The following is a 13,911-nucleotide window of genomic DNA, read 5'->3' on the forward strand; positions in this document are numbered from 1 at the left end:
TTCTAAAATTTGTATAAAAATTCCACATATCTCTGGCTGGGCGCAGTGGCTCACGCCTGTAATCCCAGCACTTTGGGAGGCTGAGGCGGGCAGATCACGAGGTCAGGAGATCGAGACCATCCTGGGTAACGTGGTAAAACCCCATCTCCACTAAAAATTAAAAAAAAAAAATTAGCTGGGCATGGTGGCGGGCGCCTGTAGTCCCAGCTACTCGGGAGGCTGAGGCAGGAGAAGGACGTGAACCCAGGAGGCGGAGGTTGCAGTGAGCTGAGATCACCCACTGTACTCCAGCCTGGGAGACAATGCGAGACTCCATCTCAAAAAAAAAAAAAAAGAAAAAAAATTCCACATATCTGTAAAACTATTGTCATATTTTTCAAACGCTCAGATGCCTTCAGTGCTATTTCTTTTCCTCATAAATGTAGTTCACATTGCTCCCTGTACCCCAGTGTCAAAATCTAGTTCTCAGGTAGCTCTAGGAAACTCCAGTGGGTGGCAGACATGTTCAGGTTACAGTGCTCTATGTAATGACGTCCCTTATTCCTTGAAAGGTTTCAAAGAGAGAGGGGAAATGACGTAATTCCAGAGGTCAGGGAAGTATGTATCCGTGTGTATCCCGTTTGTGTCCCTAGTGTCTAACATACAATCAGTACTGAAGAAAAATTTGAATATTATTGAAAATATGGAATATGTGCGTACGTATACACATATGCAGTTGCTTTTATCAACTTAAAAATTTTTTAAATTTTTTAATTTTTTGTAGAGATAGGGTTTTGCTATGTTGCCCAGACTGGTGTTGAATTTTTGGCTTCCAGCAGTCCTGCCTCTGCTTCCCAAACTGCTGGGATTACAGGCATGAGCCACTGCACCCAGCCACTATCTAATTTTTTTTTTTTTTCTTTAATGGAGTCTCACTCTGTCGCCCAGGTTGGAGTGCAGTGGCATGATCTCGGCTCACTGCAACCTCCGCCTCCCAGGTTCAAGCGATTCTCCTGTCTCAGCCTTCTGAGTAGCTGGGATCACAGGCACGTGCCGCCACGCCTGGCTGAATCAGTATTTTTAGTAGAGATGGGGTTTCACCATGTTGGCCAGGCTGGTCTTGAACTCCTGACCTCAAGTGGTCCGCCTACCTCGGCCTCCCAAAGTGCTGGAATTACAGGCATGAGCATCACGCCTGGCCTAATTTTTTTAATCGAATTTACCTTTGTAATGATAGATGCTTGTCTTATTCCTAGGGAAGTATTTGAAGTAATTGAGGTGCTGTCACCTAAAATAATCAAAAGGCTCCTGATTCAGTTAAAATAATTCATTTAAGTACAGAGTGTAAGCTGAGCTACACCAAAGAATGGTGATTAGTGCTCCCAGGGTGGGGAAAAATGAGGATTGTTTATATAGGCAAAATGGAGGTGCCAAACAGAATTACAACATTTTCTGAACTAAGGCTCATTTAAAGATACAAATTTGATTGGCTACTATTGATTACACTTCAAGGGATCTGTTTAACTTCCTTTCGTAAAGAAGTAACAGTCATAAGGATCTCTCATCTCCCAGTCATTGAGTCTAGTTTTGAATAAAGAGTAGGGAGTCTGGTTAATGTATACATCTAAACACAGAAGTCAGAAAGAATAAAAGTAGTGATATTACATGAGCCAGCTGTCAGTGCTTAACTTTTCCCTTTGGCCTAATAAATTTGGAAGGTCCTGAAATTGTGTTTTCTTTTTACATTGCCTATGTATGTGTAAGTCTTTTTCAGGTCAGTTCACGCTGTTAAATATACGTGCGTATACATACATACTATGTATGTGCGTTTATGTGTGTCTGTGTGTTTTTTTTTTTTAACAGACGAAGCTTCACAAAAGATGTCTAAGGTAAGATCATACTTCATGTATCTACAGCATAAGGAGAAATTGCTTTATGTTTTCAGACTGTTGACAGTCGGGATTTATACGATTCATTATTTTTAATACAACTGATGTATTTGATTCATTAAGACAAAGAGTTCTAATTTAGTTGTCTTTTTTTTTTTTTTTTTTTTGAGACGGGAGTCTTGCTCTGTCACCAGGCTGGAGTGCAGTGGCATGATTTCAGCTCACTGCAACTTCTGCCTCCCACGTTCAAGCGATTCCCCTGGCTCAGCCTCCGGAGTAGCTGGGACTGCAGATGTGTGCCACCATGCTGGCTAATTTTTTGTATTTTAGTAAATTCGGGGTTTCACCATGTTGGCCAGGATGGTCTTGATCTGTTGACCTCGTGATCCGCCCGCTTTGGCCTCCCGAAGTGTTGGGATTACAGGCGTGAGCCACCGTGCCTGGCCTAATTGTCATCTTAAAAGCTTGGAGCTTTCTCTTTTTTCAGGCTTCTACTTTCTTTTCTCTACACACATCAGTAACAGTCCTTTTAGCCCCCTTAGTTCATTCCCAGCAGACCAGATAATTTAGAATTCTGATAATTTATTATTATGAAATTGATGGCGCTCTTAGACTTGATAAATTGGTTTAAATCAGCCCTTGCAAGTTAGTTCAGAGATAAATTAGTTCTAAAGAACATATGCTGAGAAAAGCAGAACTTGTGGTTAACATTGCAAGATTATTATTTCTCTGGTTTTTTAAATCTTTGAATCCTATGGGTGTTCATTACTATCCAATGCAAAATCATCATGCCAGTTTTTGCATTTTATACCAGTGTTAGCGTGGAACACAGATAAGCAAAAAAAAAAAGAAATTATTTCACCACTCAGAAATAACCACTGTTGTTAATATGTTACATATATTCTTTTTCACCTGTGTGTACATTTGACTATACATTTACAAAATGTAATCCTAAAGGAAATACTATTTTATATCTTGCCTTTTTCAATTAATAAATTGATTTTTTAAATTTCTTCTCATTTTCAGTATACCACTGTCTAGATTCTGGTTACTTCTCCTATTCTTGCCTTCTCATATCTCTGTCCTCTCTCTCATCAGATACCCTTCTATCAAGGAATATTGATGCTTCAGTGTAGTCAGCTATGATCTTCTCATTCTGTCTTTTCTTTCTTGTCTTTGACACTAGATACTCAACGTCCCACCCCTAATTTGCCTGCCTCAGCCTCGGTGAAACTCTGTTCTATACAGCTAGAAGCACAGCAAGAGAGATGCTTTTTTCCTGGATACTTTTCAGAAATGCATTGCACCTAATACCTGGGGGAAGCTATTCTTTAGCCAAGATTGTTGAATGAAACCATTCATTCAAAGTACTGTCAGCTGTAGCAGTACTTTGTAAGCTTGACTGATTTTCCTGGAACTCCATAGTCTCTCAAGTCGAAATTTGAAATTGCATTAAGATGTATTAAGCATGTATCTTCTATGTATTGTTAAATTCCTAAACAGAATACTGATTAACAAAATGTTAATTTTCAGTCAGCATATAACTAAGGAGTTATAGTAGATAATTTTTTTTTTTAATGCTCCTAGTTGAATACTACTGGTTTTCTGATAGAAGTATGACTTTCTGGACGTGTTTATCTATACTTTTTTAAAAATTTGTGAAAACTGATAACCTATGTTTGTTTCACATCTAACTGATTATATTTTAAAAGCAACTACTAAGGTGTTTATTAGTTTGTTTGTTTTTTAATCTTATTTAGCAACAGCCAACTCAGTTTATAAATCCAGAAACACCTGGCTATGTTGGATTTGCAAATCTCCCCAATCAAGTTCACCGAAAATCAGTGAAAAAAGGTTTTGAGTTCACACTGATGGTGGTCGGTAAGAAATTAATCTATAGTCTCCAACTTACTAAAAAAAATCTCCCCTTTCCAATCTCTGGAGTATGATAACGTGACCTATAAAGTAAGAGGAAAATTTGGCAGAGTCAAATAACTTGAGAATTTGAACAAATATATGTATATTCATTAGAAAATTTTTCTCAGAAGCAAAATTATTTTTCTGTCACTTGCTTATTTATATGGAGTGAAAGTTTACTCATTGTGTCAGCTAGGCTCCAGATGGCCCCCAGTGATTCTTATCTCCTGGTGTTCACAACTTTCTGGTCCCTTCCTGCATTGAGTAGGGTTTTACTTGTATAGCCAGTAGGACATTGTGGAGATGAAAGTGTGTCATTTTCTAAGACTAGGTCATAAAAGGCATTGTGGCCCCCTACCTTGCCTCTTCTCAAATTACTCACTCTGGAGGAAGCCAGCTGTCATGTCAAGAGAACACTCAAGCAGCCTTACAGGGAAGCCCACCAAGTAAGGAACCAAGGCCTGCCAATGGCTGTGTAAGTGACCCATTTCAGAAATATCCTCCAGGCCAGGCATGGTGGCTCACACCTGTAATCTTAGCGCTTTGGGAGGCCGAGGCAGGCAGGAGTTGAAGATCAGGCTGGGCAACATGGTGAAACCCTGTCTCTACAGAAAATATGAAAACCAGCCAGGCATGGTGGCATGTACCTGTAGTTCCTCTCACCCGAGCCCAGGAGGTTGAGGCTGCAGTAAGCTGAGATCATGCCACTGCACTCAAGCTTCAAGCCTGGGTGACAGAATGAAACCTTGTCTCAAAAAAAAAAAAAAAAAACACCAGGCATTTACAGTGTAACATTCACAATATCTAATGTCTAATAGAAAATTGTGTGGCATCAAAGAAACAAAAACTGTACATAATCAGGAGAAAAAGGCAATAGAAACAGATCCAGAAATGATAGAAATGGATCTCAGTGGCAAAGAAGAACTCTGTTACTTAAAGGAAAGCATGAATATAATAAGATAAAGGAAAGATACAACAGAGAACCAAGTGGAACTTCTAAAGATTAAAATACAACCGAAATAAATTTTCACGATAAGCCTGACAGCACATTATACACTACAGGAGAAACAGGACAGTAGAAGCACAGTAAGGGAAAAGCTGGAAAAAAAAAAGAAATTGAATGTGCCCTCAGTGTCCTTTGGTACACTGTAAACAGTCTAATATATGGATTATATTCACAGAGAAGACAGGAAAGCAAAAAAAAATCATGAAAAAATGCCTGGGAATTGTCCAATTTTCAGCAAAGTTATAAATGCACAAATCCAAGAAGCTCGACAAATACCAGGCAAAATAAATATAAAGAAAACTACACCAGGATGCATCATAACACGCTTCCAGAAACTACTGATGAAACAACAAGCGGAAGAAATAATAGAGAAGAGCATGTAATAAGCAAATAGACCATAGATAAACAGAAAGGTCTTTAAAAGTAGCCAGAACAGGCCTGGTGTGGTGGCTCATGCCTGTAATCCTAGCACTTTGGGAGGCCAAGATGGGTGGATCACTTCAGCCCAGGAGTTCAAGACCAGTTCAAGAGCAACATGGTGAAACACTGTCTGTACAAAAGATTAAAAAATTAGCCAGCCTTGGTGGGGGATGCCTGTAGTCACAGCTACTTGAGAGGCTGAGGCAGGGAGGATCACCTCAGCCTGAGACATCAAGCCTGTGGTGAGCTGTGATCATGCCACTGCACTCCAGCCTGGGTGACAGAGTGAGACCCTGTCTCAAGAAAAGAAAAAAGTAGCCAGAACAAAGAAATTTATTACATACAGGGGATTGAAGATAAGAGGAGTGACCACTGAATTGTCATTAGGAATAATGTAACTGGTCGGGTGTGATGGCTCATGCCTGTAATCCCAGCACTCTGGGAGGCCAAAACGGGCGGATTACTTGAGGTCAGGAGTTTGAGACCAGCCTGGCCAACATGGCAAAACCCCATCTCTACTAAAAATACAAAAATCTGGGTGTGGTGGTGCATGCCTGTGACGACCCAGCTACTTGGGAGGCTGAGGTCAGGAGTATCACTTGAACCAGGGAGGCAGAGGTTGCACTGAGCCGAGATTGCACCGCAGCACTTTAGTCTGGCGACAGAGCAAGACTCCGTCTCAAAAAATAAAATTAAGTAGAAATTGGCTGGGCGCGGTGGCTTCTGCCTGTAATCACAGCATCTTGGGAGGCTGAGGTAGGCAGATCACCTGAGGTTGGGAGTTCAAGACCAGCCTGACCAACATGGAGAAATCCCGCCTTTACTAAAAAAAAAAAATACTAAATTAGTTGGGCATGTTAGCACATGCCTGTAATCCCAGCTACTCGGGAGGCTGAGGCCGGAGAATCGCTTGAACCTAGGAGGTGGAGGTTGCAGTGAACCGAGATCCCATCATTGCACTCCAGCCAGGGAAACGAGAGAAACTCCATCTCAAAACATGGTGGTTCACGCCTGTAATCCCAGCACGTTAGGAGGCTAGGTGGGTGGGTCACCTGAGGTGGGAAGTTTGAGACCAGCCTGACCAACGTGGAGAAACCTCATCTCTAGTAAAAATACAAAATTAGCTGGGTGTGGTGGCGCAGGCCTGTAATCCTAGCTACTTGGAAGGCTGAGGCAGGAGAATCACTTGAACCTGGGAGGTGGAGGTTGCGGTGAGCCGAGATCGCGCCATTGCACTCCAGCCTGGGCAATAAGAGCCCAGGCTCTTGTTTTTTTCTGTCTCACAAAAAAAAAAAAAAAAAAGGTAGAGATTTAAAAATGAGAAAAGGTGTATGTGGCAGGGAGTAGAAGTAATGTAAATCTTTTTTTTTTTTTTGAGATGGAGCCTCACTCTGTCGCCCAGGCTGGAGTGCAGTGGCGCGATCTCAGCTCACTGCAAGCTCCACCTCCCAGGTTCCCGCCATTCTCCCGCCTCAGCCTCCCAAGTAGCTAAGATTACAGGCGCCCACCACTACACCCGGCTAATTTTGTTTTTGTATTTTTAATAGAGACGGGGTTTCACCGTGTTAGCCATGGTGGTCTTGATTTCCTGACTTCGTGATCCGCCTGCCTCGGGCTCTCTAAGTGCTGGGATTAATGTAAATCTTACACAGACTTCTTCACGAAATAGATGAGTAGGAAACACCTACCAGCCTATTTTATTAAGCCAGCATTATCCTATTACAAATGACAAGAAAACTACAGACTAGTATATGTTAGAAATGCTTGTTCCTCGGTGCTGTAAAGAAATAGCACTTGAACATAAATTCAGTTTCCTCAGCATGGCCATTTTTACTTTCTACAGAAAGGGTACACTCGCCAGCAGTTTTGTCAAGAGAGTACACCAAACAAAGAGGATCATTTATAACCTGAGTCATTTATAACCTGATGCGTCTACCTTACTGCTGTGTCTGGTTTCCATTGGCTGGAACGGGACCTCACATTCTGTATTTGTCCTGATTGGCTAGCAACTTAGAACTTCTTAAAAGAGGCAAAGGCAGAGGAGAACAAAGGAAGGAGGAATGTTGAGAAAGGTAAAATCACCTTCGAATAAGGAAGAGCAACAGGCTATGACCTAATGCTTGCTTGGACCAGCATAAGCATGCCAGGGCAAATATTTAGGCTGAATTGTGGGAGCTAAGAACATAAAGTACATTGATTTCCTCATTACAGCTAGCAGATATTTAAGAATGTTAGTACAGGTCTTTGAATAAATTTTGCTTCTAAGAGAAGTTAGTATTTATTCCTAATTAGACGGGGAGGAAAGTCTTTAAAGAGGAGCCTCTACTTTACTTTTTACATATACACAAGCTAGACGTGGACATCTTAATTAAATCTTACCAAGTCCAGCAGTATATCTAAATAAAAAGACAATGCACTGAGTTCTGCTATGATGCAACCCGTGTGTTTCTAAAAAAAAATCACCATGCCATACAGCATGATGAATAAACACCACAGGGCTTACGGAGAAAATAGGGACACAATACTAAGAACCTTCATCAGTGACACGGTGGGAAAAAAGATAGGAACATAGCAATTATACCGGGCCACATGTAAATGGTTAAAAAATAATTACTGCACCATAGAAGCCCTGAGGTTTGTTTGGGCAAGTGGACATCAGGAGGGTTGCAACTTGTGCGCTTTTGTGTAGCTGTGGAAGGAGGATTTTCTGAAGTTGGAAAGTCGTAACACTAGGTGCACATGGGTGTGGCTTATAACAGGCAGTGAAGAAAGATAGCTGATAGATATTTAGGGGTGTGTGTTGGGAATATCCCCAAGTGGTTTGATTCGTTGGATGCAGAATTAAACACAGTCTTCTGTATTCACCTAGTTTCTCACCAATGAGATCATATATAATAGGCAAATATGAAATTCGTATTACGCTGCTATTCTGTAATGTATCAATCCCATTGGGACAAATTCTCATTTTCAAATTAGGACCGACTAAACAAATGGAGTTTATCTCAGAAATACATGATGCAACATTCAAAGTCATTGTCATTCAGTGTAGTTATCAAGGAGGAAGATGATGTTAGCTAAAAAACGAATTTGTAAAAATCCAGGACCCACTAAAGATAAGAAATTAGGCTGAGTGCAGTGGCTCACATCTGTAATCCCAGCACTTTGGGAGTCGGAGGCTGGCAGATCACCTGAGGTCAGGAGTTTTAAGACCAGCCCCCTCAACATGGTAAAACTTCATCTCTTTAGTACTTTTGTAAAGTACTGAAATTAGCCGGCCATGATGGTGGGTGCCTGTAATTTCAGCTATGCTGGAGGCTGAGGCGGGAGAATCGCTTGAATCCGGGAGCAGGGGTTTCAGTGAGCCGAGGTCATGCCACCGCACTCCAGCCTGCATGACAGAGCGAGACTCAGTCTCAAAAAAAAAAAAAAAAAAAAAAACCACAAACGAGAGTATTAATAATTTTAAGACAGTACCACTTAACAGTCACAAAAAATATTGTTTAGAGATAAATTTTAAAAAATGTGCAAGACCTATACACTGAAAACTACAAAACAGTGCTGAGAGAAATTAAAATCTAAAGTTGTAAGATCTGCCCCATTTGTGGATTGGAACTATGCCCTTTCTCCCCCAAATCGTCCCATATTTTTTCTGAGACAGTCTTGCTCTGTCATCCAGGCTAGAGTGCAATGGTATGATTTTGGCAACCTCCACCTCCCAGGTTTAAGTGATTCTCGTTTCTCAGCCTCCCCAAGTAGCTGGGACTACAGGCATGTGCCACCACGCCCATCTAATTTTTGTATTTTTAGTAGAAATGGCATTTTGTCATGTTGGCCAGGCTGGTCTTAAACTCCTAGCCTGAAGTGATCCACTCTTCTCAGCCTCCCAAAGTACAAGGAGTACTACTGGCATGAGCCACAGCGTCCAGCCCCAACTTTCAGAAATGAAAATTAACAAGCTGATTCTGAAGTTTAAATGTAAATGTAGAGGGCCTAGAACAGACTAAAACAGTTTAGAAAAAGAGCAGAGTTGGAGGATTACAGTCTCTGATTTCAAGACTTAACAGCAGTAATCAAGACAGTGTGGTAAGGGTAGATACACAGATCTACTGAACAGAGCAACAGCCAAGAAGTAGAACCATCAATATAATAAGTTCAATTTTTTTGTTGTTTTTTTTTTTTTGAGAAAAAAGCCAAGTTGATTCAATGGGGGCAAGGTTAGTCTTTTTATAGTCTGTAACAACTAGATGATTATGTGTGAAAAAATGAACTTCAACTCCTGCTTCACACCGTATATCACAATTAACCTGAAATTATAGTAGATTTAAATGTAAAGCTATAAAAATTCTACAAGAAAATGGGCAAAAAAAATTTTATGACTTTGTAGTAAGCAGATTTCTTAGGACATGAAGAATAGAAATTATAAAAACAATTGTGCATTATTAAAAGTTCGCCTTGAAAAGACGTTAATAGGAAAATAAAATGTGAGGAACTCAGAAAGTATTCATAGTACCATATCTGACAAAGGATATGTGTCCAGAATATATAAAAATATTGTACTGATCAGTAAGACAAATGACCCACTTACAAAGAGGGGGCAAAAGATTTGAATAGACATTTCACTAAGGAAGATAAACAGCCAGTAAACCCACATAAAGATGTCTACATCTTTGGTGGTCGGGAATACACATTGAAACCACGAGATGCCACTACCCAGCCACTAAGAGGCAGGCACTCCAGGTGTCAGCAAGGATGTGAAACAACTGGAACTCTTATTAGTGAGCATGTAAAAACGCCACAACCAGTATGGAAGCCAGTTTGGTACTTCCTTAACAGTTAAGACCCAGCAATACCGCTTATATGTGTTTACCCACAAGAAATGAAAACATGTCTGTAAAGATTTGTATATGAATATTCATAGCTACTTTTCTCAATATATCCCCAAACTGGGGACAGCAGAGGTATCTAGAGAGTGGGTTAACAAATTGTGGTGTAGCCATACAATGGAATATTGCCAAGCACTACAAAGAAATGAACTACTCATAGATGCAACAACATGCATCAGTCTCAGAGCTTTGTTGAGCAAAAGCAGCCAGACACAAAACAGGCCATGTTGTATGATGCCATTTAAAAGTTTTAGAATAAGCAAAGCTGATACATAGTGACAAAGTAGATTGGTGTTTGCCTGCAGTGGGGACTGGAGAGGGTAGACTTCACAGTTACACAAAGCAACTCTAGGGTTATGAAAATAATCTTTATCTTGAGTGGAGTTTGGTTATCTGAGTATCTACTTTTGTCAAAACTGTACAGTTTAAATGGGTATATTTTAGTATTTGTAAATCGTGCCTCAATAAAGTGGATTTAAAAGAAAACAGATAGGGGGTTGAGGGTGAGTAGTGAAAAGTAGAACTAGAAAGCCATAAGAATCCTTAACTTTTAAATTGTAGTATTAATAGCTCAAGAAAAATGGGTGTATCAGGAAAACCCTAACACACCTAATTAGTAAATGAGAGACTATTGAAGAGGAAAGGCATAGTTTTTAAAATTGTTTCAGACTTTTAAAGACATACGTAAAGGAGCAAAAATGTAAAGGAGCATTGCACCACAGTTTATTAAAAGGATGACTTAATGGGATAATAGGCATTTAGTCAAATTTTTACACTCATATTTAGGCATGTTCAACACGTTGTTCTTTTCATGTGTGAAAATTATGGTTCACCTAAAATGCAGTCCTAATTTTGTATGTCTGCACATTTCTTTTAGTTTAGTTTAGTTTTGTTTTGTTTTTTGAGATGGAGTCTTGCTGTGTCGCCCAGGCTGGAGTGCAGTGGTGCGATCTCGGCTCACTGCAAGCTCCGCCTCCCGGCCTCACGCCATTCTCCTGCCTCAGCCTCCCGAGTAGCTGGGACTACAGGTGCCCACCACCACGCCCGGCTAATTTTTTGTATTTTTAGTAGAGACGGGGTTTCACCATGTTAGCCAGGATGGTCTCGATCTCCTGACCTTGTGATCCGCCCGCCTCAGCCTCCCAAAGTGCTGGGATTACAGGCATGGGCCTCGGCGCCCTGCCATGCGTCTGCACATTTCAAATTCACTTATTTGTTCTTGATTTTCCCAGAATTGTTTTATTCTATAAGGGACAGGGTCTCACTCTCACCCAGGCTGAAGTGCAGTGGCATGATCATAGCCTGCTGTAACCTCTAACTCCTGGGCTCAAGCAATCCTTCTGCCCTAGCCTCCCAAGTAGCTGGGACTCTAGGTACATGCCACAACACCTGGCTAAGGTTTTAGGGTTTTTTAACTTTGTTTTGGTTTTTCGGGAGATGGGGGTCTCACTATTTTGCCCAGGCGGGGTCTTGAATTCTTAGCCTCAAGTGATCCTCCAGCCTTGGTCTCCTAAAGTGCTGGGATTATAGGTGTGAGCCACTGTGCCCAGCCAGCAATAATAATTTTTCAAAAGAGATGTGTACTCCTTCCTCATGCTTTGCAGAACTTAACAGAGGGTGGTTTAGGGTACCCAGGGGACAGTCCGGCACCAGTAGTACCAAGATCAGAAGCACTTCTCCATGCAAAATTAAGACTTAGATGATAACCTACAGTGAAGCAGTGGAATTTGTGCTTCCTTCAAATGTAAAATTTAATTTTTGGTATTTTGCATCTTTTTTGAAGTTAAATTTCAAATATTCAGAATATGTAGTCACAGTAGTTGAAGAGAGATTCTCACCTCATTGAAAGCTTACGTGGATATGTGTCACCTGAATTAGTTGTGTGAACTCTACAAAGTGAGTGGGAAAGTTGCCTGACATATGGCAGTTGCCAGTGCTTGGAAACAGGGATGGGTTTAAAGCAGGAAGAAGACAAGGTGGCAGAAGGGGGAGGTTGCAGAGGGAGAGTGTGCAAGTGAGCCCACCAGACCACAGGCCCTGTCCTGCTCACCCATTTCTGCAGCTCAGGAAGCACAAGTGTTGTTGACACTATGGGATAGATATGTTCAGTTTTCTGAAAATGTGGTGAGTTTAGTGACTAGCAGAACTGATAATTGAAAACCTGCTTTGCATTCTATTTGTCAAAAATAAAAACCAACCTCTAAAGTACGTTCCTCACATTTGTGAACAGTTGTGTTGCTAACCTGATGTTCAAGTTGTGTAGTCTCATAGAGCTGGATTCAGATCTTGGCCCTGCTCTGGATAGTACTCTGACCTTGGGCAAATTAGAGTTTCTTTGAGTACCCTCAAAGATCATACTGCAAACATAGTAGTACTGTAGGTACTAAACACAGTGATGTTTGCGAGGTGCTTAGCCCAGTACCAGGCCTTGTGTAAACACTTAACCGATTGAATGGTGTCATATGGATAAGGTCATGACAAGGTTTTTCTTTTTATTTAAAGGTGAATCAGGTCTAGGAAAATCGACTCTCATAAACAGCCTATTCCTAACTGATCTCTACCCAGAAAGAGTCATACCTGGAGCAGCAGGTAAAAACATTCCTATGTTACTGTAAGTGTAATTCTACATGAAAGATGCTGAAGACTGCCTAATTAATATTTTATGTCTTAGCTCTGTGTTTTGTTTGTTCTTGTTCAGCTTTGAACACAAAGAAAACACTTTTGTGGGGTAGATGTGCTGCACCGAGGTCCTTGGATTTGGGTAGTAGACTTCTTTGACACGTATCCATGGATCCATCCTCTCTGAGTTTATTTTGTCTGTAAAATGTAATACGTAGTTTCTGCCTATATTAAATATTTGATGGAAGGATTAAGTGAGAATGTTTTACATCAAAAGTGCTGTGTAACTAGAAGATTACTAGGATAGATGTTCTAATTCATCTACTGTCAGAAAGTTCCAGCACAGAACACCAGCATCCACAAATGACTGTTGAATGAATTAGGCACACATAGTGAGAGCCTAGGACTTGGGCTGCTACAAGAATATGTAGCCCTTTCAGAATATTTTTGAATTCAGTTTTTAAATGAATTTGTAAATTGCTTTCTTTTTCCCAGGAACAGAAATTATAATTTTTAATATTTGTGTTTTTAACCTTCCCCAGTAGCACAATAATCTTAGCTTTAACCTTCCCCTTTCTGACTTCTCTGGGATCATTTTTGCATAATCCCCATGGTATCTTTGGAGAACCTACCTCTGTAGAGAGGTAGTAGACTCTGAAGTCACTTGTCATAAGAATGTGAGCTTTCCTCTTCGCATGCTGCTTATATTCCCTATTAAGTTTGTTTCTTTTCTAGAAAAAATTGAAAGAACTGTCCAGATTGAGGCTTCAACTGTTGAAATTGAAGAGCGAGGGGTCAAGCTACGCCTGACAGTGGTAGATACCCCTGGCTATGGTGACGCTATCAACTGCAGAGATTGGTATGCACCCCCGTGCCCAGGGATCTACATTTGTTTACTTAATGTACTTAAATTTATAGATATTGTTAATGAGTGATTATTAAGTTTGGGATTGCTGTATATAATAAAACAGCTAGACAATTTAAAGCACGTTAAATGTTGACTTTTTAAATAAGGAATTTTATAGAGAGTAATTTTTTTCTGGTACTCTACTGCGATTTGAGATCGCAAAGCCAGTCATCCATAGACTGCTAGTATAAATGAAACACCTGGATTTGAGCTGTGGCTGGTGAACAAGATACTGTAGTACATCCTTTCTATGTGGAAGGAAGTGAAACCTGTTAAGAGAGTGGGTTGAGT

General features: G+C 40.6%; 1 protein-coding gene across 6 annotated transcripts in view; it reads left to right on the forward strand.

Moving 5' to 3' along the window:
- The window catches only part of SEPTIN2 (septin 2), a 38,064-nt gene that overhangs the window by 6,898 nt on the left and 17,255 nt on the right, over nt 1-13,911 (forward strand). For 5 of the 6 annotated variants that reach the window (NM_001131495.1, XM_009238355.3, XM_063712414.1 and 2 more), the window contains 4 exon segments: nt 1,843-1,868; nt 3,629-3,749; nt 12,597-12,683; nt 13,449-13,572. In NM_001131495.1, the coding sequence (NP_001124967.1) occupies nt 1,860-1,868; nt 3,629-3,749; nt 12,597-12,683; nt 13,449-13,572 (341 nt within the window). In that variant the 5' untranslated portion in view covers nt 1,843-1,859. 6 annotated transcript variants of the gene reach the window in all.

Source organism: Pongo abelii, chromosome 11, assembly GCF_028885655.2.
Source record: "Pongo abelii isolate AG06213 chromosome 11, NHGRI_mPonAbe1-v2.0_pri, whole genome shotgun sequence".
Taxonomy (NCBI): Eukaryota; Metazoa; Chordata; class Mammalia; order Primates; family Hominidae; genus Pongo; species Pongo abelii.